The 27,903-nt window shown below is 40.1% G+C and overlaps 1 protein-coding gene across 1 annotated transcript; it reads left to right on the forward strand.

Moving 5' to 3' along the window:
• Window positions 1-284: 284 nt before the first annotated feature.
• On the forward strand, window positions 285-27,903 carry LOC125886564 (high affinity choline transporter 1-like). Its single transcript, XM_049572870.1, has 9 exons — window positions 285-632; window positions 9,733-9,941; window positions 10,196-10,309; window positions 12,012-12,167; window positions 19,464-19,612; window positions 21,513-21,656; window positions 22,042-22,195; window positions 22,444-22,661; window positions 24,118-27,903. The coding sequence occupies exons 2-9, from the start codon at window positions 9,758-9,760 to the stop codon at window positions 24,658-24,660; spliced, it is 1,662 nt and encodes a 553-aa protein (XP_049428827.1). The 5' UTR covers window positions 285-632; window positions 9,733-9,757; the 3' UTR covers window positions 24,661-27,903.

The raw sequence follows: 27,903 nt of genomic DNA on the forward strand, positions 1-27,903 counted from the left end.
AGAGGCATAGTTGAGCAGAGAAAGGGGGAGTTGTTAATGAGCTGATCATGAGCAGCTGGAGGTGCCAGTGCCGCCCTGTAGTCAAAATCATCCTCATGTGGACCAGAGCTGAAGGGGGGCAGGGCCCGCCCCGCATTCTGAACACAGCTAATTGGTTGCAGACAGGGGCTCTGATGCAGTCACCAATCAGGTGGCAGTAGTGGCAGCTTCCCTCTCCTTTGTAGCATGCCTGACCCTCCCACCCTGTGAGGTTTAAAACCAGGGGAAGGTTGAGTGCTGATTCTAGAGAGTTCCATCCTTCCTCGACTGAACCTGCCTCATGAGCTTTGAAAGTCAACTCAGACTCTTCTCCCTCTTCACCTTTGTTAAACTATTCTAAGAGACTGGTTTTGAAATAGACTTTTTGTTTTCTTTTTTCAAGTGTAAGAGACTTAAGAACACCTGTTAACTGTTTGTGTTGCCCTCCATCTTTTGGCAATTTCTTCTACTCCCCAACACTGTGGATGAGTGTTGCAGGGATCTCTCTCCTCCTGGACTGAATTTATTTTCTGGCCTGTTCTCCATCCTGTGAGAATAGTCTCTGTTCCTGCTTCACATCATCACTAAGAACTGACACGTACTGTTAACCCTAGGTATGTATCTAGACATTGAATATGCTCACGTATGTTCCCTGTGTTCAGTTTTTTTTCCTGCCATTATGTTGTGTATTTGATGAACATCTTTTTGACTTTCGATACATGCGTTTACTTAAAAGTACATAAGTGTTTCCTTGTGTGTGTTTGCATGTACAGGATGTGTGTGTGTGTGTGTGTGAGTGAGCTTCTCTCTGAGAAAACTGTTTAAAGCTCAGTCAAGTTAGGACACTCAAAGTGAGAGTGCATGCCTATCCTAGAAATAGCCCTGAGGGGCACTCCTGTGAAGCCAAAAACGATATTGCAGTTTGTCTTCTGTGACTACAGCTGCCTATCTTTGTTTTCTGTATCCTCTCTATCAATGGGTTTGATAAGCTGTAATTTTCCACTGCACTTGGTCTGAGAATTAGAGGAGCCTGAGATGATTGTCAGACAGCAGTGCGTACAGTATACTGGGTACTATTAGACTGACATAGACTAATTAACATATCTCTAATTAAATTTTAATAGATTTGCTGTAATACTTTTACAGCAAATCTAATTTATATATTAAAAAACTAATGGGAAAAAAATGTTCCTACTGAGACTTGAGGTAGTCACCAACTACATGATATTCCAGAGTGATTGTATAGAATTAAGAGATTGCTGTCATTTATTTTGTATGTCACTGTAGATGCAATTTAAAAAAAAAAAGAAAAAAAAAAAAGAAAGTAATTTGCTATTTCTCAAAAAAGTCAGCGCTATTTCATGACAGTCCTCACCATGTGGAACAAGACTCTTTGGTCTGACTTCCTCATTGTCATCATTGTCATTTCCTGCTCTCAGGACTATTTGCTGTTATTTTTTTTTTCTAAGACAGTTCCGTTTAGTCCCACCCAATGTGCTATGATTGGCTAGCACTAACCCTAACCTTAACTTCTTTGTCTTGACCCTGACTGCGTCTGACCTGACACATCATTGTGATGAGTACTAGCCAGTCACAACACAGCTAATTAAGACTAGGCAAAACACTCTTTGGGGAAAAAAGCGTTTTATTGCTCATATTCTGTCACTCTCCCTGAGGGCTGACTCACTCACCATCACAGACACAATCACAGCACCTCAAGTGAATTAACAAATTGAGCCGCTCCTTCTTAAGACATGTTCTTTTGACAGATCCTTTTGTTGCCAGTGAGACATTTGATGCACCTGTCTCTGTGTCCTGTGAGTGACTTTGTCAGAGGTAGTGATAGTCCATCTTTCAGTACATTCACATGACATTAAACGGATTTATTGTGTTAGTCCGACTACAACCGGACTTTAAAATACATGTTAACATGTTATTCCGACTGAAATTGTACTAAATTAGATAATATGATTGGGAGTCGAATCACTCCTGCATGTATACAGTAAATCAGAGCCAACCTGGCCTAGGTGCTCTGTGCATGCTCCACAGTTTCCGCCCCAGGCTTTGATGCAGAAGTCAAATAGCATTAAATTCGTAACAGAAGAAAAACCTGGTAATAACGTGGTGAAATCGACATCCAGCATCAACCAGGGGGCATATCACAACTATTGTAGCAGAGTTGGACATACTTGGTCAATAAATTGATTCCTTTCACATGCTTGTATACTGGGACAAGGACAGTAGTCCAATTAAATGGCCTCATCAAGCTATAACTATAGCTTGATTTCACTGTGCATGTAAACGTACTGTTTGTTTCAAGGTACACTTGTGTGTCCAATCCACCATTTGTGACTTGTAAAGCAGAATTCAATCAGAAATTATGGCTATGTCCACTGACTTTATACAGCAACATGTACCTTAGGGTAGTTTTAAATGTAGAAATACTGTTGGTAGAGACGCATGAGTGAAAGAGTCATAAAACAATGGAACATTATTCCCCAAAGTCAACTTTAAAATATTATTGTTAGTTCAGTGCCTTTCAAAACCCACAGAGCAGCACTAATTACATGTGATGTTTACAGAGACTGCTGTCTCCTCTTTGCAGTTGTCTCAGTTGTTGTTCTGCTTGTTAAGCCTCAGTAGAGGATTTCCCAGAAATGTTCTAAATCCAGCCTGGGAGTGCTCCAGAGAACTCATCTCAGAACTGTTGCGGGCAATAAAAGTCAAATTACCATATTAGAGAAGGTTTTTAACAAAGAAGGAGAAGGGAGTTGGCAGCCAGTTTTCTTTCATGATCTTTCTGCTGGTCCTCTCACTTTCGTGCTCTCTCTTTGTGAAATACAGTATGCTTGCATCTAGAGAGTAGCAACGTCACATTTTACCAGTGCTTTCCATCAACCTCTAGTGAAAGTTACCAAAACATTCAATTTAGCACTACCCACAAATAGCAAATGATAATGTCTGTTAACATGCTCCACATTATCTAATGGCAGGGGGGAGGAGAGGGAGAAGAGGGAGGTGGCAAACACACAGTTGTCAGAAGAGCCGATCTGAACGGAAAAGTACTGAGAGGCAGGGAGATGAGGAGATGTGTGGGGGGGTGGTATTCGTAGAAAGAGTGTTGTAGCTGCGCCTGTGCCAAGACACACTTCTGCACCTGTGTGAAAGAGAATACCACATGGAATATTTAGACAGAGAGAGCACTCATGTCTAAAGATACTGAAATCAGACTGAAATCAATCCTGTGCCTGCTTTCTCTCAACCGAACACAGCCAAAGGTTACGCTCAGTCACTGACAAATATTACTAGTCACTGACAAACCTGTAGCATATCACCTGTTAACATTACATTTATTTCAGCATTGTTGTACTGTGGGAGGAAACGGGGTTGGGTGTTCCTAAAACTGTCTTAAAACAGTCAAATTTTACCAAGTTATTTCTGTGATTAAGAACAATAATGCTGCATGATCAAATGAGGAACAGCAAAGAAAGGCCTTAAAGTGTTGTGAGGGAGATCATCCTTATAAGAAAATATCAAAATTCAAATGGAATTTTTAACTCAGATGCACACAAAAAGCTTATAAACTTTCAAAAGCTTATTTTTTTTAAACCAGTTGTATGTCTGCTATCTGGCTGCTGGCGACTATTTCAGACAGCTACATAAAGTCCGCTGTATGTAACCAGGACAGAATAAAAACCAAAATCAATAAGCACGATCAGATATAGCATCATTCAAGTCTAAAGAGCACTAGATGTACTTGTTTGAATGGTTGTTAAACTAACTTTGGCAGTCTTGAAGGGAACCTCACGCTGTCTTTTACTGACTGCACAAGTTGTTCTTCCTGTATAGTCATTAAAATGCATTTACTTGTTAATTTTAATCATCAGTTAGATATGACTATAGAATTGTGCTTCCTGCTCTACCGCCTGACAGCACCCAAGCCACGACAATGAAAAAACAAATTAACTAAAAGGGATCAAAGCACAGTCAGTAGTTTTATTCAGTTGCTTCATTTCCGTGCATTTTTTAGTACACTTTTTCCTGTATTTACATTGCTTGTATGAATGAAAATTTCCTGGGGACTTCAGGTGTCTTACCTAATGGACCAAAATGCATTTTTTTTCTTCGCTTAAACATTATGGTAAACAGACTGGATTACTGTATATAGCAAATAATGATGATGTGAAGATGATAGTAGCTGCTGTTGTTCAAAGGCTGCATGAGATGCAAATTTAATGCAGATGTATCCATAGTGTATATACAGAACAGTAGGCCCAGCCGCTACTCGTGCTGTATCTGTTATAATAATGTGCGAGCATTGTCACACTTGACGCGTGTCAGACATTATGGAAAGTTACCAGGTGCTGAGTAAGCAAATTGCAGAAGCAACATTTATCTGACAAATGACTTGGTGCTGACACATTAAGTTGATTGAGCAGTCTTTAGTGTGAAAGGGGTTATTAAAGTTGTTTTGTATACGCTTGATGAGAAAGGGAAATGATATGTTTCTAAAACACTGTTTGTGCGTGCCTGCCTACCTGCCTGCGTGCCTGCGTGCCTGCATGCCTGTGTGTGTGCGTGCGTGCATGCATGCAAGCCAGGCACAGGAAAACATGTGCTTAGCCAAGTTATAATGCTGGCAGGATGTGTGAGACCAATTTAGAGACTGGAGAATAAAGTTGAGCACTCTCCTTTACCACTCACATGTATCCATCTCACATAGAGCCCCCAGCTGAGCTGCCTGCAGTAATACCTCAGCAAGTTGGGGGAAATGATTGTGCACAACCTTAAGAGGAAAAAAGAAAGAAAATTATTCAAATTTATGACCTTGTTGGTTGTGCTGCGTCTGTGTCGATATGGTTATGTTAGGATGTGATATGAATAAATCAAATAAGATCATGTCAGTCTTGCTTTCGGTCTGGATCAAACTTGTAGTATAGTACGATCTGGATACCTTTTTGATTTAAAAAAATCAGGATTATCCTGGTCCCAGAAGGAGGCTGGATTCAGGCTGGATTCCATGAACAAAAACTGGTCAAATATTATTTTGGGCTCTTTGGTCGCACCATCCTCAATTAGTAGTAATTGCAGTGTGTTTGTTGGCAGACTGCCCATATTGTGATATGAAGTCCCTTTTAAAGCTCTGGTTATTTGATTTGGTCATCTTATAAAAGTTTGTATCTGGATCAGGGTGATCAAGTCGGATGTTGCTTTAAAACATCTGCATAAAAGTGAAATGGATTAACTGATCCTGGGATTGCCGAAGATGGATCATTCAGGTCCAGATTACTTTTTACCAACTGGGCCCATATAATTTGTAGTTTTGGCTGGCCACAATTGCCTTATAGGTAAACAAAATCCAGATTTGTAACTTCTGTCTCCAAAGCGAGACAGAAGCCACCTTTAAAAGACACTTTGTAAGTGTAGCTTTTTATGTGAACTGTAGAAACTTAATAATTACTAATCGCAAATGTTGAACTGTTTTATACATTGAGTAGGAGTCTAATCACACTTGAAGATTTCAGAAGAAATAAGCGTGGAAAGTCTCCAGTTTAGCTGATAGGAGAGCATTTGCTTGAGTGAATCATCACAAATTTCTGCTATAAACCTTGTGCATATGCTTACATCCCCAAAATAGGTCAGTAGTAGGCGTGCACATATATATCCCTATAGAGGAATTCCAGGCCTCTCTCCACTCTGTGAAATCTTGCATACTGTTACAAAGTGCAGAGGGGGGCTCACTAAAATAATCTGGACTGTGAAAATCCTGCCGAGCTGACAATAACTGAGCATACAGTCAAGCATATGAAGAAGAAAGGCTTGTACACACTGAAATTCACTGATGTAGACTTCACAAATCACCTTTTTACCTTATTAATTAATCAAACTACTACATATACTGGTAATGTCAAATGGGTTGCTCTCAATAGGTCACAAACCCAGAGAACTATTGCTTAACTCTTTAGTGCCATGGACCAGTTTAGCCCTTTTCAGCTCATAGTTTAGGACATTAAATGTGTGGCTCAGTATCGCTGCTGTCACCAGCCTCATTTCCAGCAGCAACAAGAAGCAGAGGTGGGACCAAGTTATTGTTTTACAAGTCACAAGTAAGCCCCAAGCTTTTGCACTCAAGTCCCAAATCCTAAACTTACAGGTTTCAATGCCTAAACAAGTCATAATGCACTATTCACCAAATTTGATGCAATTTTACCAACAGAGGAATAATATATTAGATTTATCTATCCCCAGCTCCTCTGCTCAGCATTACTGCAGAATCATTGGGCAACATACTGTACCTCAAACTGCTGAGCCGTCATTGTGTGAGTTCTTGTGAATGTTTAGATGAGCAGGTGGCACCTTGAATCATAGCCTCTGCCACAAGTGCAAGAAGGGGTGAATGTGACATGTAGTGTAAAAATGCTTTGAGTGGTCGAGAGTCTACAAAGTTGCTATACAAGTGCATGTCTATTAACCACTGCACTCTCATAGCATATAGCACTATTGACCAATTGCCCAACAGAGTGAAGTTTGCATGTTTCTATCCTGTCTTGCTGTATTTAACTCATCTCATAATGGGGAAAATGTTTATAATGTTATCTTCCTTAAGCTGCAAGGCATTTTCTGTAAGACTTAAAGTGATATTGTATGTTATTGCATGTTTATGTTTGAATGAAATAAAAGGATTAATGTTCATGGATTCAGGAATTGACGGGAAATGAACTGGTTTGAGGCACACTTTCTAAATAACATACGTTTTAATCTTGTGAAATCACAAGTGTTGGGTTCCAAAATCCAAGTCGACTTGCAAGTCTTTCAATTTGTAAAGTCAAATCAAAAGTCATCAAATTTGTGACTTGATTCATGTGACTCGAGTCCACACCTCTAACAGGAAGCTGTTTGTAGCCAAAAAAACTCCAACCATGCTACCTGCTTTGCTCCAAACAGCAAACCGCCTCATTCACCAATTTTTCTTGAGAAGAAATTTGTCATGCAGTTTTCACAAAGATTCTAACATTCACCAATGTTTTTATATATGGATTTGTTCTTAGGTCAAATCTATGCACATTGAAGAGCGCACCTAGGGGCAATACACATGCCGTGATTTTTGCGCCGTCGCATTTATCGCTTTCAATGTAGGTGTGCTCAACACTAACAACAGACCAACCAACATCAGAGTAACACCATAATGATGCGATGGCTGTGCCCTGAGATAAACAGAGTTCAACTTTTGGGACACAGCAGTGCAAACTGCATGCCATGTGACAAGGACTAACCAGTTACAGCTGGCAGATATCTTTTCCTTCATCTATAAAAATCAGTCAGGGGTTAATATGGAGAAGTAGATCACTTTGGTGCAGGGCTACCAGAGCTGATGCTAGGTAATGAGCTAAAAAGTTAGCATTACAGAGAAATCCAATATTCCCTTTGATACCTCCCCAATTTCTGATTACAAGAACATGATAGCACTTGATACACATTCATCCCTACAACAGTAAATACTTTTCCCTAACCTGATAAGAAGTGTGCGCTGCACATGCAAGCATTTTTGATGATCGCCTCCACTGAGTCCTTCTGTCTTATTGCATTTAACCATAGTTGTCTTTGTTTTTGTTGACGGGCAGTGACGGCTGGTGTGCCATAAAATTTAAGTTTTGAACCATGACTACTCCTTTTCTGGCACCCAATAACACAACAAGACAACATTTTAAGACTCCTATGTGGCCTACAGCCCTGTGAAGATGAGTTGTTTTGTCTCCAGCTAATAAAATGATGTCATCGTGACAAGGGTCTTTAAAGCCCAATAAAAATGTTACAAGTTTTATTTCAGAATGCTTGTTTTTCTGAAGTTATACTGGTGATTTGATTGGTGGCTAGCCCCATGCATAACTGTACTGCCAGTTTTTATCACACAGCATAGTATATGTCTTTTTTGGGTACTGCTTGCAAGATGTTCCCACCCTGTCTGGCAGCAGAAATCAGACTCCTTGTTTGTTTTCAATTTGAAAGGGATGCTTGTAGCCTGCATCCAGCCCAAGTTTTTTTTTTTTGTTTTTTTTTTTTTTTTTAACAAAGACTGACTTTGATGCCAACACATTCATGTCTGTCACATCATTACATCACAATTATTGAACACATTTGATGCGTTCATTGCATGCAAAAGCTTGTCCTGTAAAGTAGCCCTGATCATAAGATCAATGGAGTGGGCAAGTGGAGCCCTTTGAACCACTATAGTTAGCACCAGAAAATATTCTGTAATGTACTGTAACATAAAGATTCAGTTTGAACTTCAGTGTGTAGGGGCTGCAACAGCTTGCACACACACACATACAGAAAAGCACATGGGCCACGAGAGTGAGCTTTTCAGGCTTTTGTTGACTTTGGCACAGGGCTGTCCAGCCCTGCACCCCCTCACCCATTCCTTCCATGTCCTCATTGAACACACACACACACACACACACACACACACACACACACACACACACACACACACACACGCATTTGCCTCCTGTCCATATTTTCCCTCCATTCCTTTTACAAACATATCCGTTTTTCCTTTCCCTATTCTCCCAAGTGGATATACATGCATTTTTTCCTCCTCAAGTTCTATGATTTGAGCCAAAGCATTTGTATAACAATTGTTTTTCACTACTTTGGGCGAGTGCCATGTCTTATTTTTTTCTTTTTTCTTTTTTTTTTTTTTACCATGAAAATGATGTCTGTGTTTATGAGTTTCTGTTTATAATAAAGAAAAACACGATTTCCAAGAAACTGCCTTACTGTGATATTTTAGATAGAAAATTGAGTCCTTTACTGTTCTTGGACTGCATTATCACAGTTGATACAGTGTAATCAACATAAGCCATGTCAGTGTGCAGAGAAGTGGGTGCAAGTAGATGCAAACCAGCAGTTTTTTTTAAAGATGCAACGTCATTTGTCATCTTTTAATCCTTTTTTTAGTAAACCATTTATCTAATGCACAGTTACAGTAACTGCACACACATAGTCACACATGTGTACACACTAACGTGGCTCTGAGTTGTGTTCACTTCCCAATGTTTGGGGTCGAAACTTGGGCCGCCCAACCACTGAAGACGGGGGACAACATCTGTCCGCCATCTTTGTCAGTGCTGCCAAGTGTTATGGTGAGACCCCTTTCGCCTCTCCGACTCTTCATCCTTCCACCCTTCTACCATTGCCTTTTTTCCCCCACCTCCTCCCCTCCAACTTTTCACCTCAATCCATCCCCCCATCCTCCAAGCAAGCAGAGCTAGGTCATCCACGATACTGCTGCTCCTTTCTTTTTTCTTTTCTACTGCAGCCTTTTCTTTATTCACTGTCTTTCTTAAAGTGGACCTGGAGTTCCTTTTCCACCTCATTCACCCTTCTCTGTGCATTGATTTGAATACAAGCTCCTGTTTTCTGTTCATTATTGTTTACCATTTGCGCTTAATAGCTTTCTGCACATGATGAATGTACCTTTTTTGTCAGAATCATTTTAGATGACATTTGAATTTGTGCAAACTTGCCTCCCCCTCCCCAGTCCTACAAATACTTTTTACACAAAAAGTAAATGGAATTTGTAATCTAACTTTGTGCATTTTGAGCTGTATGCTATAGTGATTTGAACAAGCATTGCAAACAGCCTTTGCATATTTCTTTTTCTGGCTGTTAGCAACTCAAATCTTCATGTTTCTTTATTCTGTCTCTCTACAGAAAACGCACACAGAGGTAGTTCAGGATGGCTCTCAATGTTCCGGGTCTGGTGGTGATGGCAGCGTTTTACCTGCTGATCTTGGGCACAGGCATCTGGGCGTCCATGCGCTCCAAGAAGGAGGAAAAGAAGTGCTCAGGAGATGGCATGGAGATAACATTACTGGCCGGACGCAATATCAACTTACTAGTCGGCATCTTCACTCTTACTGGTAAAACAGAAAGAGTTTGATTTATACAGCAGCTGATTGTTTTCAGTCTTTCTGGTGTGTTTATGACATTAGATGGTAGATAAATTTATGTTTTAAGTTGCAAGTGATACTGTAACTGATGTCTAGTGATAGTGTGTGTCAAACAAGTGGTTGTTTTGTTATGCATGATGAAGCCAATGGAATGCACAAGCTTGTGTGGTATGTATGCCATGTTTCTCCTTTTTATATGTGTGTGCGTGTGTCTCTCTCTACAGCTACATGGGTGGGTGGAGGCTTCATCCTTGGTATAGCTGAGGCAACATATAACCCAACACTCGGCGCAGTATGGGCTCTCATGCCTGTGCCTTACGTTCTGACCTTCTTCTTGGGTGAGTAGCCCCGCTGACCCCAAAGCTTTAAACCCTGACCCATAAACACTCATGAACCCCCAGCCACTGTCTTCAGCTTCTCTTCTTTCTTTTAAAGAACAATGTCAAAGTAATAGGATACATCTGTGCTGATGAAATTAATTTCATGGTACGTGTATCCTCATGTTGCAGGATTAAATATTTAAAAGGACACATGAGAAAATATACATGAACTTTTTGCAGCCCAGCATAAATAGTCAAAGGTGTAATGGCCTTATATGAACTGAAGTGAACACCAGAAAGCACCTGTAAATTGTCATTCCGGCCAGTAACATTTACACACTGGGAAACTTCATAAACATAAAGTTCTCTTTTTTTCTATAGAATCTTTCTGATAACCTTATATTAAGTTTGTGAGGTCAGGTTTGGAAGATGAAAGATCATCCTTGTCATTATTTAACAATAAATGCATCTCTCCCTGGACGTTGATATTTGGGTGAATTTAGGTTGTGATGTCAGGTGACCAAAATTCAATGTCAAGACAATGTCTAATGCCAGTTTCAAACTGAAGTAGAATACTGGCGACAGATAATATTGATATTTTGTTGATATTTTGTCAAGCTGCAATGATGAGTAACCAAAACCCAACATCTTCCAGATGTCCCATGCCAACGTCATGTTCATGTAGAAACAAAACATTTAGTCATAATGAACAGTACCCTATGTCTGCAAAATGTCATAATGTTAACTTACACACAAAATAAAATTCTAACATCAAACATTAAAAAAAAAAAACAAAAAACAAAACATCAACGTTCATTTTAACCAAAATTGAATGTCTATTGGACAACAGAGTCCAATGTTTTTCTGATGACATATTGACGTCTGGTGCCAGCAGAGTTGTTGCACTCTAATGAAAGTCATGTGGGATAATGACACACTGGTGCAAGCTTCACAACAATGTAATTTGAGGTATTAGTATTTCAGCAACAAGCACAAGAATGTGTTGGATTAAAATTTTCATCATAACTCATCAAAAGAGTAGACTAACCAATTAAAGAAATCTCTAAAATTAAATTCCCCAATGTTTCTACACACACTTAATAAAATATAATGTCAAAATGAACTTCACAGGCTTCACTGGCTGGAGCTGAAACATTGTTGACCAGTAACGTAGCTCCCATACCCCCAAATCCCAACTGACTCGGAGCACCAATAAAAGCGTCGCTCATTTTAAAAATAGGACCATGTGAAATCAGGTCAGGATTGTGACTTGAGGCAACAGGTGCAAAGGAGTTCACCCAGAGACTTAGATTGCTCTCTCGAATTCATCAAAGTGACAAACTCATTGGTCCGTCTGTAAACATTCACAACAGGTGAAATCATCAGCATTCTGGTCCCATTGTCACAATGGCCTACATGGTGGGAGAGTAATGGGAAGTGGAAACTCCAAAGTCCCTGATCAGGAAATATAACATCCCCCATTGTTGTCCAAGTGGACCCACGGGTTCAGTTGAAGGTGTTTATCGTGTTATCTGGAGGGAACACTTGTTTCTCCTATTGTTCTTACGCACTTGTTCTTTCACTCTCCCACTCACGCTCTTCCTCTTCTTCCTTTCTCTCTCATTTGGGTTTTGAAATGATAGAAATATAGCCATGTTTGGCCTCATCATATCCAGTGACAGAGTGTTATTTTATTATAATTCCTTCCCTCTTGCTCCAGGTGGCTTTTTCTTTGCCAAGCCTATGAGAGAGAACAAGTACGTGACAATGATGGACCCCTTCCAAAAGAAGTATGGGAACGTTCTGAGCAGTGCGCTGATCTTTCCCGCACTGGTGGCCGATGTCCTGTGGGTGGCACGCACACTTGTCAGCCTGGGTGAGTTACTTTACACTGTAAAACTGTCTGGCACTACAGTCTGTGCACATACACTTATGCAATCATGCAGGCACACACAGGTCTGGGTACACAATGTGCACAAGCAGCAGAGTAGAAAAACAGCTTGGTGTTGCTGGATGGTGCTTTTTTGTCACCACTCTGTAAAATGTGAGTAATGAGTAATTAAGTTTTAAGTTTTTAACTTAACTATTTATAACTGAACTTTATAATGGATTACATTTTATTGTCAAGAGTTTTATGTTATTTTGACCCCACACTATATTTTGCTGTTTTAGTTCAGTAGACAACAGGAAGTATGTATGAAGTTTAAAAAACAAGACATACACAACAAGACACTTGTGAAAATGACTGATACGAAAAGCAATCGTCCAATCACAGCTTAGCAAATGTAATGGCACGGCTCACTTGTCAAGCTTTGGATTTCTACACATGTTGAATCAGTGTCTATGGGGGCTGTAGTATGAGCAGCAGATCCTCATGCAACAAATTAGCGCCCCATGAATGATGTAACGTACTTACATACGTAAATTACACAATTGATGTAAAGTTACGTTATTACTGTAAAGTTACGGGACTCAGGTTTAGACAAGTAAAGTTCAATGGTTCTGCACACCAGTCTCCAGGGGAAAGTCCTTTGTTTTGTGACTCAACCAACCGCTCCAGCCTCCAACCTACATAGATTATGTACGATTTAATGGCTCATAATTAGCTTGCATCTGTATGAATTTTGGTCCAATAGTGTTTGTAGGAAAACATACAATGTATGAGAACAGCATGGTAAGAGATGTACTCTGTACATAAAGAGTTAAGAGGGCCTTTTTTAATTGCCTTTAAAAAACAAAAACACAAGACCAAAAGTCTAAGACAGCGTGCTCTAACATAACCTGCTATCATTAGCATGTCCAGCAAACTGCCATATGATTACTGTAGCAGCTGATCACATCTGGCTACTTATTACATCTAAAGCCATGGAGCTCATCATTCACTAACTAACTAACATTAGTTTATGGAGTTACCTTTAGAAAAAGCCCAGTTAACACTGTGTGGAAGTTTGTCGTACAGCACCAGAGCTGAGGTTAATGTTAGTCGCTCTGTCCCACTCTTCATAAGATTTGAGGAAGTCTGCGCATACCGCAGCTCTGCTAACTGAGATATAGTTATATATGGATATCCTTTCCTCTTGTAACATTAAAAGTGAAAACATACTGAAAATCTAGTCTGTTAGCTCAGCAAAACAGGGTTATGTTAGAACGATCACACTCATAATACAAGGCCTAACTAGATCTAAACTGCATTATATGAACAATGCTGCTTTTTTATATCCATGTGTACACAGATTATCAGCTGGTGACGATATCATTTGCTTGTTTCATGATGCTTAAAGCAGCTGTGCGGAACTTTACATTTTGTTGATTATAGTGCCCCGTTTGGTTGAAGCGGTATGACACACACAGCCTGGTGGTGTAAAATTCCGACTGCAGCCGGTGTTCGGCTTCATTCGTAAAATCTCGACTGCAGCCGGCAATTACCGCATGCATTTGTGTTGGAGAGTGAGAGGATTGACGTTACTAACGTCAGGTTAGTCCAAGTAATTAGTGGAAACAGCAAAATTAATCAGTAAGTTCTCCTGTTGTGTTTCTGTTCTGATCTAATCCTAACACAGCAAAGCTGTTACCTGCAGCCTTCACTTGCAAAGCTAACGTTACTAACGTTAGGTCAGTTTTTGTAATTAGTGGAAACATGCTAACATGCTAACGTTACACACAAGTTAGCAGTAAAGTAAGACCTGTTCATAAATATTCTGGTGTAACTTTGAATTTCTTATAAACTGAGGACAACTGCCTGCGGTATATTTGTGTTCATGGTCGCAGTCACAGGTAATTTTGTGGCGTTTGTTGTAACGTTACTAGACAAAAGCGGTTCACATCAGCTAACATTACATTTAGCTTGCTTATGACTTCCATGTCATCATATATTGAAGTGAAACAACATCTAACAAGTCGCAGTATATTCTCTAAATGAAAACAAAAATTACATACAGTACCTGTCGATTAGGAAAAGGGCCAACTCGGGATCAGTTTTAAAACCTTTCAGATCTCTCAGCTCTCTCCACTTGGTGAATGCCCGACCAAGGTTTACATGCGTTTGGGCTCGAGCCCGATCGCTGTCCCGTTTAGCCTTCTTCTGTTCTTGTGTTCTTTTTCTTTAAGATGGTGCTCCTTCTTTATCCGCCATGACATCGAAAGTACAACCAAGTCCTTATAGATACATCTGGTAAAACTGTTATGTGTTCAGCAATCCCCGTTGCGTACAGCTTACTCGAAGAACACTCTCTTTAAACATGGCTCCTTCTTCTTCTGTGGTTTAATGGCTGCGGGCTGCTGTGGGCGTACAGACTTACTTCCACCTCCGGGTGCCATATTCTGGTTTGCTGACTTCCGCTGTGTCCGACCCGACCGAGGCTACACTAGATAGCCATATAGAGAAAGGCCTTTTTGTCGCTGTTGGGTTCAAATAAATATGCGGATCTTCAAGGGGGGGTGATACGAACTAGGGACAGTTTTATAAATGGTAAAAAGTTCTGCACAGCTGCTTTAAGGGTCAGTCATTTTGCACAACATCATATATGTAGCCATCATGATGTGAAGTTGTAGTATTAACGTAGACCCTTTTACAAGATTTTCAGTTTAAAATAAGTCACCCGTAAGTAGCTCTCAAAATTAGAAGCTTCAAGCCACATTTGTAATTTCGAGAGTTGCTACCTATAAATGATAAGCCTGTGTTTGTCTACCTCTGTCTGAAATCAAGGACTCATTGTTTTGAAAATTATCAAGAATTTAATGTTGACCATTTGCTGACTAAACACTATAAAATGCATGCACCATGTGAGGAAAGCTTGACGAGAAAAAGTCACGCAAGGGAGTGCAGCTCAGTAAAAACTTAAAAGTGTGTAATGAACCAAGCCGAGTTGTACCGTGCTGGACTATAAAAAATAAATGCCTTATTTATAGCAGTGATACTCAACTTGCAGCCTGTGGGACAAATCTAGCCGGTGATAGGGTGTAGGATGGCCTGCCAACCGTTGTCTAATTCACATGAAAAGAGATGGATTTACAAGGGGATTTTTTTTGTACTATGAATGTAAATAAGGTGCCAGAGTGAATTAAAAGCTTGTTTATAAAAAAAAAAAAAAGAAAAGTGCCAGGGGTCGGGCTGAGCCCCGAATATCCTCAAATCCTAGAGATGCTCCTGTGTAAACCTGACCTGTTAGTGGCTTCTGTGATTGGATTTGTCTTGTTTATTCATTTTATTTGATAAATATTATTAACTGGCCCCCAGCCTCATGTCATTTTGCAATATATATCCTTGATTAATAGGCTACTTTGCAATTTATAATACCAAGCTGTAGATAGAAAAGCATACAGCCGTTTCAAATATTCGACACACAGACATTTTCCACTCAGGTGCTGTAGACGTGTTGTTGCACAGCTGTTGGCATTAGCATTATAAGCACAAGGAGGGTCAGTCGCTAAAAATAACTCACTGCTGCAGTGGATTACTATTATTATTTATGTGGATTGTTATTGAGTAGATGACAAGATGATTTATCTGAACATTGATGTGTCTCCTTGTGATATGATTAGTGTTGTGTTGATACTGTTATTTCTATAGAAGCTACTACACATTTACTGTTTCTTTAATCTGTAAGTAATCATTTAAGTGTGTGTGTGTGTGTGTGTGTGTGTGTGTGTGTGTGTGTGTGCATGCGTGTGCGCACATGTTTTTGTGTGCGCACATGTTTTTGTGTGTGTGTGTGTTTATGTGCTTTGATGATGGATACGAGTGTGTATGTGGATGAGAGAAAATGTGTGTGTGTACATAATGTTTTCCTGTGTATGTTTTAACGCTGTTTTCTTTTCCAGTGTTATTTGAAAAAGGGGGTTAAACATCGAGCAGCCTGTTGATTGTGAAAGGTGATCAATTATTCAAACCAGATTGTTGTGTCATTAGAGACTTTTTCCATTGTTTGTGCCAGGGCTCTGACTGACAGACTGACAGAGGCTAAATTTTACTATTATTTCATTTCTGTGTGTAAAAAGATGTAAAAAGATTTGAAGGGAAACAGTGAAATCCATTGACAGTGTCTGAGTCAGTAAAGTAGCACTGTATGCTGTGCTGACGCTCCACAAAAGGACTGGTAGGGAGGCAGGAATGTTACTGGGATGTTTTTGTCCAAACCTATTAAACCTATATAGAATCAGGGGACCCCTCACTCCTCAGCTAAGCCTCCTGTCGTTTCTGGGATCGTCACGCATTCATCCCCGATGTGCACTTGGTATAACACGCACACATGCATACACATTAATACTTGACACTCCAGAGAGTGCGCTGAGCATTTAACCCACTGGAGTTGTTGCTGGGGGACTGTTTATGTGTGTGTGCATGTGTAGTATAAACTGAGCTTTATGGTCTGCTTGAGTGACTGTGTGTGTGTGTGTGTGTGTGTGTGTGTGTGTGTGTGTGTGTGTGTGTGGTTTAGTGCCAGAAAGGATTTAACTTTTATAACACACTTTCCATGTGCTGACAGTTAGCTGTGCAGTATCAACAGCACACGGTCAAATTTCTGCTGGGAAGTAATCAGGGACTGGACAGAAAGGCTGCAGAGGGTGTGTGTGTGTGCGTGCATGCATATGCGTGAATTTTAAAAGTGGGTCATGGATCTAAAAACAACACAGGGGTATTTAGGCAGCTCTTTCCTTCTGTCCATCCCTGGTACTGCCCATTAAGTCCCAGAGGCTTTGAATCTCATTCTGCCTTTCCTCTTCTTAAATTTAGCGCAGAGGGGAACAACACAGCTCAGCACACAACAGAGCACAGATTGAGAGCCTGGTTCAATCTGGATGTGAATCCAGATATATCCATATCAGGTCTAGATGTAGTTGACATGGATTTCAGTTTACACATGGCATCAGAATGCATCTCCACTGACCACTAATGGTCAGAGTCTAATAACATTTCAGTTAATGCAAATTGCAAAACTACAAAAAGCACAGCAAAGAGACACAAAGAAACTTAACAAAATGTGATCAAGTGAAATAGATCATGGCAACTTTTGTCCATCATTCTGAGCCTTATATGCAAAGTAAACTGTGTGTGTCATGACTGGTCATATATAGGCTGCATTTGTGTCACTGACCACCTTTTAAAGCTACAGTTGTTAAAAAAAAAAAAAAAGTAACTTTCATACTTGCTGAAGCTGTCACTATATTGACACAGCATAAAATGAGACAGATAATCTGTGGAAAAAAAAGTATACTCCTCTACCTACTCTGTTGCCTTGTAGCATTTCTAATGGCTTTACTGCATGTGAACAAAAACAACCAATCAGAGCCAAGGAGTCTCTAACGCAGCTGTCAATCATGTCAATCACTGCTTGTGACCTTTAGCTAAACTGTCAAACTAGGCAGCACTGATCAAATCAGAATCAGTGTTCTGTTACTGCATTGCTTATTTCTCACCTCAAATGTTTTCAGAAAGATATTTTAGTGACTATTTAGCTGTAAAATGAGAGTTTGTCACCCATCCACCATGTTGGATACAGATAAAAGGGAGTACCAAGCACCGCCCACCCGTCAGACCAACTTCCTGATTTCACCAACACATTCCTGCTCTTAACTCATCACATAGTATCGGCACTTGGTCAGTGGACTTTCACATCTACAAATTACGCGCTAGCTATCCTGGGTGCATCTGTTGTTGACGCCTTGTCAATTTGCGCCTATTACATGCCTTGTGTTTTTTCAAAATACACTTCGTTTTCACAGGAAATGTACAGTTTCTGCTTGTAAGATGCATGCAGTCTGTTTCAAAATAAACGCACAACATCAGTAAAACACGACTCTGATTGGTTGCTGCTGCTGCAAAGTGGTCTGGTTCTAGCAAATGCCATCAGGGGCAGTAGGAAGAGGAGGGACTTTTTTTTCACAAACTGACTGTCTCACATACTTCTTTCAGAGTATAGTGACAGTTGCAGCAGATATGACACAAGGTTCTTTTCTAAAAAGTTACCAACTGTACTTTTAATGTATTTGCATGTGTAATGAATCTGTATTTAAGGCTCTAGAGATCTAACAGAATGCATTTTTGTGCCAAGTGTGAACAGGCGGCAAATATCTGTAGTATCTACTTTATTTTAATGGCAATGAGGTGATGGGTTAATCTGCCTGTAGAGTAAAGAAACAAAACAAGTTACTTTAGGTAATATGATAAAGCAGCTGGAGGCTGGTGATAAGGGGATGAAAATCTTCCAGGGTAACAGATCACCTTTCAAAATTGTCAAACACATAGGGTGAAAGGTCAAACTGAAATGATCCAGTATGCATCGTCAAGATGGTGCTAAGACGGGGTGGTCCGGGGGGGTGAGGGGTCAGCAGGGTGGTGAGTGGCGATCGATGGTGCCGATCTGACACTTCTCTGTTTAAGGGCATTGTTGTGGTGTGGCTGCAGGCTGCGGCTGGGGGGACCCTGGCAATGTTGGAGAAGAGACGGTGAAGGTAGTGACGTTTTGCTTGCCTTGTTTGAGTAACAAGATGTTTCTTTTTTTTTTTTTTTTTTAATTATTCACTTGATCACATTTACTTATTTTTTTCTCATTTTTTGAAGACACTCTCCTTACCTGTTGCTTGATTTTGTTTACTTAATTAAGAATTATCAGTATTAGGGTGATAATTCATCCAAGAGGGTGAAAAAGGCATATTTTTGGAGTCACAATCAATAGGCTGCTTCTGTTATGTGTTTCTATACAGTTGTTTGATCTAATTTTATCATTATCACTTTTATGTTGGCTTGTTGCTTTATCTAAGCTCTTGGATGCTTTATAAAAGCTTTAAACCAAAGCCACCCATGCTTAAGTGTAACTTTATTCCTGATTTAAATGACAAGAAATGTAGTGTTTCGCTTTTTGTTGGTAAAAATTTCATTCGTTCGTTTTCTTGTATTCTTGTATTTTGGAAAATACTGCATTAAGACATTTGAACATTATAGCTTCCTAATGATTCTTTAGTATGTAGTAGTAAGAGTGAATGGAAGAGTGTGTGTCTGTGTGAGAGGGAAATATTTTAAGCAAAAGAGAGACTGAGAACCTAAAAAATAATTCAACTATCAGAGTAAGCATGCATCTGTAGCAACCAACACCTGTACATTAGACCAACTTGTTTTAAGACTTTTTTTCTCTATCAGTCCTCTGATGCTCATCGCTCTGCTGTGTTGTTCCAGGTGGAACTATGAGCGTGATCCTGGACCTGTCCTACGTCTACTCCATCATCATCTCCTCAGTGGTGGCCATAATCTATACACTGCTGGGGGGGCTTTATTCTGTGGCCTACACAGACGTCATCCAGCTCATCCTCATCTTCGTCAGTCTGGTGTGTAACATCTATTGACCTTTTCACACAGCACCCATTATGAACAATCAGGTCCAGGAACCTTAGAGCTCCGGCCCCATTCTTTTATTTTTTTTATAAGATGAACATCATTTATGTGTCCTATCAGATTACTCACTCAACCACATACCAGAAACAAGTAGATGAAAGCATACAGATGGATCAAATTTTATGCAAAGGTACCTGGTGATTTATTAACTATGATAGCTGATTGTATTACCTGCTCAGTTAAAGCGTACATGCTTCAATAGTACATGTACTGATTTCATTAGCTTATTTGATCACTTTTAAGTCTATTTAAAGTTTCTGTCACTCAGTGATCAAAATCGCTTCCATCCAAATAAGTTGATAAATCTCAGCAAAATACATGTTTTTAGAAGCTTGGTGACGAATGCCTGCTCACAGCTAGCAGACACGCCAACCCCTCACACTGCAGCCAGCCGAGAACGTACTAGTCCACTTCTCTCGGTCATTTCGAATTGCATTCCCCCTCCTAGAGTTTATATTGTGATGCACTGCCCATTTTTTCTCTTCTGGTTCTAATCATAGACTGTAAAAATGAGGGGCGCAGCCACAGTCACATCAGTCATTGGTTTGTGGACTCCCGTCTTGAAGCCTTGAGTTCAGCATTTTGGCAGTCACCATCTTAGCTTTTTGGAGCTAGAAGTGAGCATATTTGGGTGACAGGTTGGCGCTATGAAGGAGCTTGGGGTGGATCTGACTGATTTTAATGTGGGGGTATATGGGGATTGACTGTCTTCTGGAGCCAGCCCCTAGTGGCCATTCAAAGAACCACAGTTTTTGGCACTTGATGTTGGCTTCATTTTTCAAGCAGCACTAGTTGGTATTGTGAAGGATGAATGAAACCACCGCCACATCAGATGAGGCAGCTCCTCAAAACTTTGAAAATGTCAACCAGACAAAAAATAAAACTTCATAACACCTTTTTCGGCGTTTTTGGCCAAGTAATGGATGATAAACTAGCAGCACTCTGCACAGTAATCACACCTTCGCTCAAAAATAGAAGAAAGATTCCGAAATTACACAACGGACTCCATTCCATAGCTAACGTTAGCTAATGTTGTATACTTTTAGCGCTCCAGCGGAGCTTAAGAGAAGAAAGACACTGTGCAACGTGCATTAGCAATACATTCTTTTGTATTTTCCCAGAAAATCTTAGTCCTATATATGGAAGTCAATTCAGAGACCGTTAATAGGCAACTAAGACACTTTGAAAGGTTTCAGTTTTTCCGCTATGTTGCCGTCTGTTCACCCATTGGCAGTAAAAAACAATTAATACATGTGGAATGTTACAAACACTTCCTTTAAAACTGCCTTTAACTGACAATCCCAAACACCTCAAATGATGTGCTACACACACAGTCACTTAGCCTAAATACTGATTAAGCTAAAAGAAAACTTGACATAATAATCTCCCCACCCAAAGTCAATTTAATAGCTGTTATGGAGCTTTTGGTCATTTCACATGATCTTCATCAGCAGCAGTTTGCCCAATTTTGGATGTTCAAATCATCACCAAGACTTATTGCCTAATTGACTTCAAAGCTGAGCTTTAAATTCCATGAAATCCTATTTAAATTTCATGAAAACTAGTCTAATTAAATCAGCTGATGAAGACTATGTGATATGATCCAGTCCAGCTTCTATGTAGACCTAAGGAGATTATGCCAAATAAATAATTCTGGATCAATGAGAACTGTGTAAGCTCAACCGTAACAAGACACAAGAGTGCTGTGCAACACTCATAAACCAACTTTAGCTCCAACTTTGGTTTCAGATTCCTTTCCAGTGACAGACTGAAAACTTCCCCCACTGGGCCCATAATTAGATTAGTTGTGTCCTTGTGTGTTTGTGTATACAGTGGGTGTGTGTTCCTTTCCTGTTGACCAACCCTCACTCTGTGGACATCTCACTGACGGCCTACAACGAGACCTTCCAGGCTCCCTGGGTAGGCACGGTGGAGCTCGATGAAGCCGGCAAGTGGTTTGATGACTTCATGCTACTGGTGAGTGCAGTGGGAGAGGGCATTACACACACACACACACACACACACACACACACACACACACACACACACACATACATACATACATACATACATACATACATACATACATACACACACACACACACACACACACACACACACACACACACAGAGCACTAAATGTCATCTCATGCATGGCTTATGTAGTATTTACATAACTCCTGCCATCACAGCATTTGAATCAAATTGACCCCAGCAGCTCAGTTAAATGGGCTTATTTCATTAGATGAGCAAACAAGCATGCAAAACAATAGCAAAGTCATGAGAGGATTGATCCTTCCTGTCCTGTACTGCTGTACAAACTGATTCCTGTCATCATGTCTCAACTGTGTGCTTGTGCCAGGCTCTGGGTGGTTTGGCCTACCAGGCGTTCTACCAAAGAATCCTGTCTGCGTCATCTTACACCCAGGCTCAAGTGACCTGCTTTGCCTCTTCAGCCTTCTGCCTGGTGCTGGGTATCCCCTCCATTCTGGTGGGGGCTGTGGCTGCATCTACAGGTACACATTCACAACTTAAAACTCTGGAAAATTCTTAGGTCAACTTTCCTTAGCTTACTGCCTGCATTAGCAGTTGGCTTTTGCATTTCTTACAGTCAGATTTTAGACACATTTTTCTCATTGTTTCACTGAATTAAGCTCTGTCTATCACAGATAACCCCTTTCTCTTCCTTGATTTATTTATGCCTCCCTCTGTCTTATAAACATCCCCTTTGGTTTAATAAATATTCATCTGTCCTTCCTCCCAGACTGGAACTCAACCAGCTATGGCTTGCCTACCCCATATGAGCGCGACCAGGCAGGCTCCATTCTTCCCATTGCCCTGCAGTTCCTCACACCACCCTACATCTCTGTCATTGGCATTGGAGCTGTAGCTGCTGCTGTCATGTCCTCCATGGACTCAGCTCTTCTGTCCTCCGCCTCGTTGTTTTCCTCAAATATCTACAAGAACATCATCAGAAAGCAGGTGAGAATCTTAGAGAAATATATCAACAGTGTGTCCATTACCAAATATTGAATACTGCTGTTGAGGAAAAAAGGGGCTTTAAGTTTGACTGCTCTGTATAACTGTATAACAAAATCTTAAATGTATGCCCTTTAGTCTGATCCAATTATTATCACAGACCTAACGTTTGTCTGGAAAATCAAGAAGAAGAAAAAAACAGTGCTCTTGTTCTTCTTCAACTTTATCCATTTTAATTAATGCATTAGTATGATAAATTCATCTTTAATTTATGACATTTTTAAATTCAATTTAAAGGTTGATTAATCACATGAAATTATGTAATTTCCACTAGAGGCTACAGAGAAGGTATTTACGGTCAGCCAAGCTGGGCTAGGTACTTCTAGGCATTTTAGCAGACAATTTATCTGTTATCTAATTTTTGTGGTATTTATGTGGTATTATAAATTTGGTCTCTGAGATGTTGACAATTATTATTCATTTTTACACATTTCTATGACATGAACATTTTTTATGCTCTGATAGATATCAAAATGCAAGGTTCTGGTCTAAACTTTGACCAAATATGTACATACTGTGTTTTAGCTTTGTAGGGCAGTATAGTCCTTTGTTAAACCTTCATAAAAAATCTCAGCAAATAGCTTCTGTCAGTTTTTATTTTTAAGCCACTCTGCTGGCAATAGCTGTGGCCAGAGGTATTTTGTTTTCTGGCTGTCCATCCATCCCATTCTTGTGAATGGAATGTCTCAAGAACACTTTGAGTAAATTTTTTCAAATTTGACACCAATGTGACCAATGACTTAAGGATGAACTGATGAGAATGTGATGGTCGAAGGTCAACGTTATTTTGACCTTGTGGCCTTGAGGGACTTTCCTCAAGGCCTTCTTGACATCACATCTTATAGAATGTAGTGGTAAAAGGTCAAATGTCAATGTCACTATGAACTCTCAACCGTGAGGCGGTAATTCTAGTTTTAACCACCCAACACCCACCCCCAACACTGATTCAGTAGTATATGGCTGGAGTATCCCTTTGATGAAATGCATTTATATCCCAGAGACTCTATCACCATACTGTACTCACAACACAAACTGGAGGCAGCAACAAAGTAGCTATTGACTGTACAATACTGTAAATAATGGGTTTAGTATGTGGGCACACTGTGCATACTGTACAGTGTTCCTGCTGTTTCACAATGCGTCTTGTTTATGATGATTGCTGTCTTCCAACAATGATCTGTTTCATTGTTTCACCCTCAAGGAATGTTCCATATAATGACCCAGTCAATTGTTGGGCTCTTGTAGTGTTATAACTTCTGGGTACAGTGTCTTCTTTAGAGGATCTCTTGTCCTCAGAGGTCTCAAAACCTGATGATCCTTAGAGCCTGACTATGTCAAGGTGTAATGTAAAACTTAACTCATTTCATCTTTCTTGTTGTCATTCTCCCCATTCCTTTAGGCGTCAGACCGTGAGATGCAGTGGGTGATCCGTATCTCAGTAGTGGTGGTGGGTCTGGCTGGCACTGCCCTCACCTTCCTGGATAGCAGCGTCCTGGTCTTCTGGCTTGTGGGTGTGGACATGTCCTACACCATCATGTTCCCTCAGCTGGTTTGCGTCCTCTTTTTCAAGGTGTCTAATGGCTACGGAGCCACTGTGGGCTACCTGATGGGAATCATCATGAGGGTGCTGAGCGGTGAGCCTCTCATCGGCCTCCCACCTGCTATCAAGTTCCCTGGCTGCCGGCTGGATGATGAAGGAAAGCTAACCCAGTTCTTCCCCTTCCGCACCGCCATCATGGTAATCTCACTATTATCCATCCTGCTCTTCTCCTGGCTGACATCCATCATTTTCAACAAGGGTCTGCTGTCTGATAAATGGGATGTGTTCAAGATCAAACGTAGGGAGAAACCAACAGCCAGGGCCGCAAGCGTCAAGGGGACCAACTCTGGTAGGGAGGAAGCCTCTGCAGCAAAGCAGCTACTGGACACCACCAGCTGCTAAAGAGGCTCATGAGGAGGGAGAAAAGATGGGCACTGGCTGGAGGTGGACATTTTTGTTTGTCTGCTAAGCAGGAGTTCACAGAGGGGGAACAACGGCAAAGACTGGACATTATGTACAGATCCTGTGCAGTATCTCAGTGAATTTGTGGCAAAGACATTAACATTAGCAGAGTGTGATCTTAGCTCTCTGACACCCGACTTCATCAGTTGCCTCATTGTCTTCTCCAGAGAATACAGTAAAGATAGGCTACCTGGCTGAGTTGTGTTAGCAAATCAGCAATTAGCCAGCATAGCATATAGTGAAGATAGTTACATGCATTGTACATATATATGGTCATACATCACTGAAATAAAAGCAGTCCACACAAAGAACCCAGAGGCAAGTTCAACCTTCAAGCCATTTAAAATCATTTACATTTGGAAAAAAGATAAAGATTAAACAGACGTAAAATGTTCTTTACAATACAGTTTATACCTCTTATTCATTTGACAGTTCTTACTAAAAACAGACTTGTAAATTTGTACAGATTTCTATAAATATTTTTGTACCAACATTTTGACAAATTATGATACCACCTTGAGATTCCTTTTCAAAAGACCTGAATTCAGTTCCTTAAGACCATCACGCTGTGGCAACACCAAAGACACTCATACAAGATGTCATCCCAATGGATCAATCAGTCCAACAGAATGATGACAAAAACAGTTTACAGTTCACATCAAAATTGTGATTATTTATTCGAATTTGCTTTTTGTGAGAGAAACTGCATCACATAACCTCACAAAAACAGATAAACAATGAGCCATCTCTTTCTTTTTTACTAAATAATCATTAATCAGCTGCAGGTGTGGTGGCCAGGAAACATGTCTCACGACACCGTACTGTACTGCTAGTGCACCTAGCTCCTCTCAGTGTAAACCTCTGTAAATGATTTGCAGTTATGTGCAGCATGACGGGGCTCTCTCTTACACCAGAACAAAGAAATGTTATCCAAAGAACACATGCACACTCTGCACTGTTCCATTTTATTATTTGACAGTTAAACTGAATGTGATCTGATCTCTTCCTTTAGATGATCTGCTGCCTCGAGCTAGGCTTAACAGCACCAGTAACTCTTCTTGGATAGCTGGTCAATATTAGATCTTCTAAAATTATATACGCACAATCATTGCCTTTACACCAATGTGACTTTATTCTAAAATGACACTGTGCCGTTTTCTAATCACCAAACTGCTCAGCTGTGTGTCATCAGAAACTTCTGTTTGCAGCAGTCTACACTCCTGAAAATGTTTTTTTGTAAATATGAATCTGTGTGCAAGGAAAGATCATCACAGTTGTGTGAACATATCTAAGACGTGAAGATTTATAGTTACATGTAAATTTTCACAGAGCAACATTTACCTCCATCTCTCAAATACTGCTCTGTAGACCCCAGCAAGTTTAAGACTCCTGCTTTTTTTAAACCACACAGGTACTGATGACTAAAGTGTCCCACCCTGGCTGACTGCTCTGAGTTGGGTTGCAATGCAATGCTGGTGGCTTTGCTGTGCAAGCAATATTAAAAATTAAAAAAACAGCAACCATAAACACTTGGACGGAAGTGACACAAACACTATTTCAGGTTTTTTAAACGCTCAATAGTTTTGTTCTGATGACTATTTAATATTATGTGTTTTGTCATGAATAGCAGCGCGAACTTCATCTCCAATCACGCCACAGTTATTGTAAGCCCATTCCCCTCAGCCGCAATGTGATTAATAAGTGAATGTAGCAGTTTTTTCAACAACTGCATGGAGAGAAAAAACACCATCCCTCGTTTTCCTCCTCCTCACCCATTCCTCGTCTTTCCTCTGTCCGTCTGTGTGAGAGATATGCCTTTCAGTTTGTTGGTGACCTTGCACTGTATGGTTTGTTTTTGTTATATACTGTATGCAAAGCTGTAGTTTACAGTGGGATCATTTTTTCCTCTGAGGTTGAGAAAATGTTTGCAGCTAAGGTCCTGAGAATTTACATTAAAGATTCACAGTAGTGCAGATTTGACTCCCTTTTGAATGATTAGATTTTATCAGAGAGCAGACTGTTCAATGACCCTAGTGTTTTTTAATGTAGTGTTTTACAGAGCCTACATTGTAATTTGTTGTGCAAAGAGATTCCTGCTAATGAGTGACAGTCAGAAAGCCTTCCTCTACCATACCATTGCTAATAATAATATCACTGGAAGCTGATTTCACTCCACTGCCAGCAGTTATGTGCTGGTTGTCGTAAAAGGGGTGTTTACTTGTGTCACTGTTCGAATACCTCATGAAGTGGTAATGTTGGCTTTAAGTATACAAAACCTTTACCTATGAGTCTGACTTTTATCCAAAGCATACTGTATGAATGTCATGTTCCAAAGACTGATTGCACAGAACAAAATGTTCTCAAAACAGGACGCATTCAGGACAAAATGCATCTTTTTATGTGTGATTGTGATTTCTAACTGTAATATTCTCTTGTATACTGTACAGTCTAATCATGATTTGTATATTTACACTTTGTATTTTTTATCAAAGCTGATCACTATGCGTTGTGAGTTCTAGAAGAGAAACAAAAAAAGTGTGTTTTATCTTAAGTTAGCAACGTTTAAAGTGAAATAAATTCACCTTGAATTCTGCAGAACATTAAATGTAATTTCACCTTGACAAGTTGCTGGGTGGCAGTTCATTTGTGTCAGCAGTGATTCTGAACAGCTGTTGATTGTACACATATCACAGGAAGTACATGTTACATACAGCTGAGTGAAAGTAATATCCATTTAAAATTAACACTCCTGCCTGATAAAGTTGCCAGACATGAATTGATGGAAGAAAACGTGCCTGCGGCCCTCAGCAAGCCGTCCACAATATAGTGAAGGATGGCAACACCTTAATAATGGAGCGTGTGCATATTGTCATCTGTGCATTTCGTCACTTTTTAAGGAGAAATGTTTTATTTTCTATGTGGGTTGGCATTTATTATCTATGAAAAGTACTGGACAGTTGTTAGTTTTATAATATTAATAGGTAGTGAGTTCTATATTGTTTCCCCTAATATCTATTTGGTTTTATACTATTATGCATGTTGAATTTCATTAACAGTGTTGTTTGTATACTGAACTTTTGTGAAGGCTGTTCTCTCTTGCCACTTGGCAAGGTCCTACTTTGTAATCTATTAATGTAAATCCCCATGGGGTGATGTTCTGTCAGAATAAAGGCTTAAACCAAA

Source organism: Epinephelus fuscoguttatus, linkage group LG3, assembly GCF_011397635.1.
Source record: "Epinephelus fuscoguttatus linkage group LG3, E.fuscoguttatus.final_Chr_v1".
Lineage (NCBI taxonomy): Eukaryota > Metazoa > Chordata > Actinopteri > Perciformes > Serranidae > Epinephelus > Epinephelus fuscoguttatus.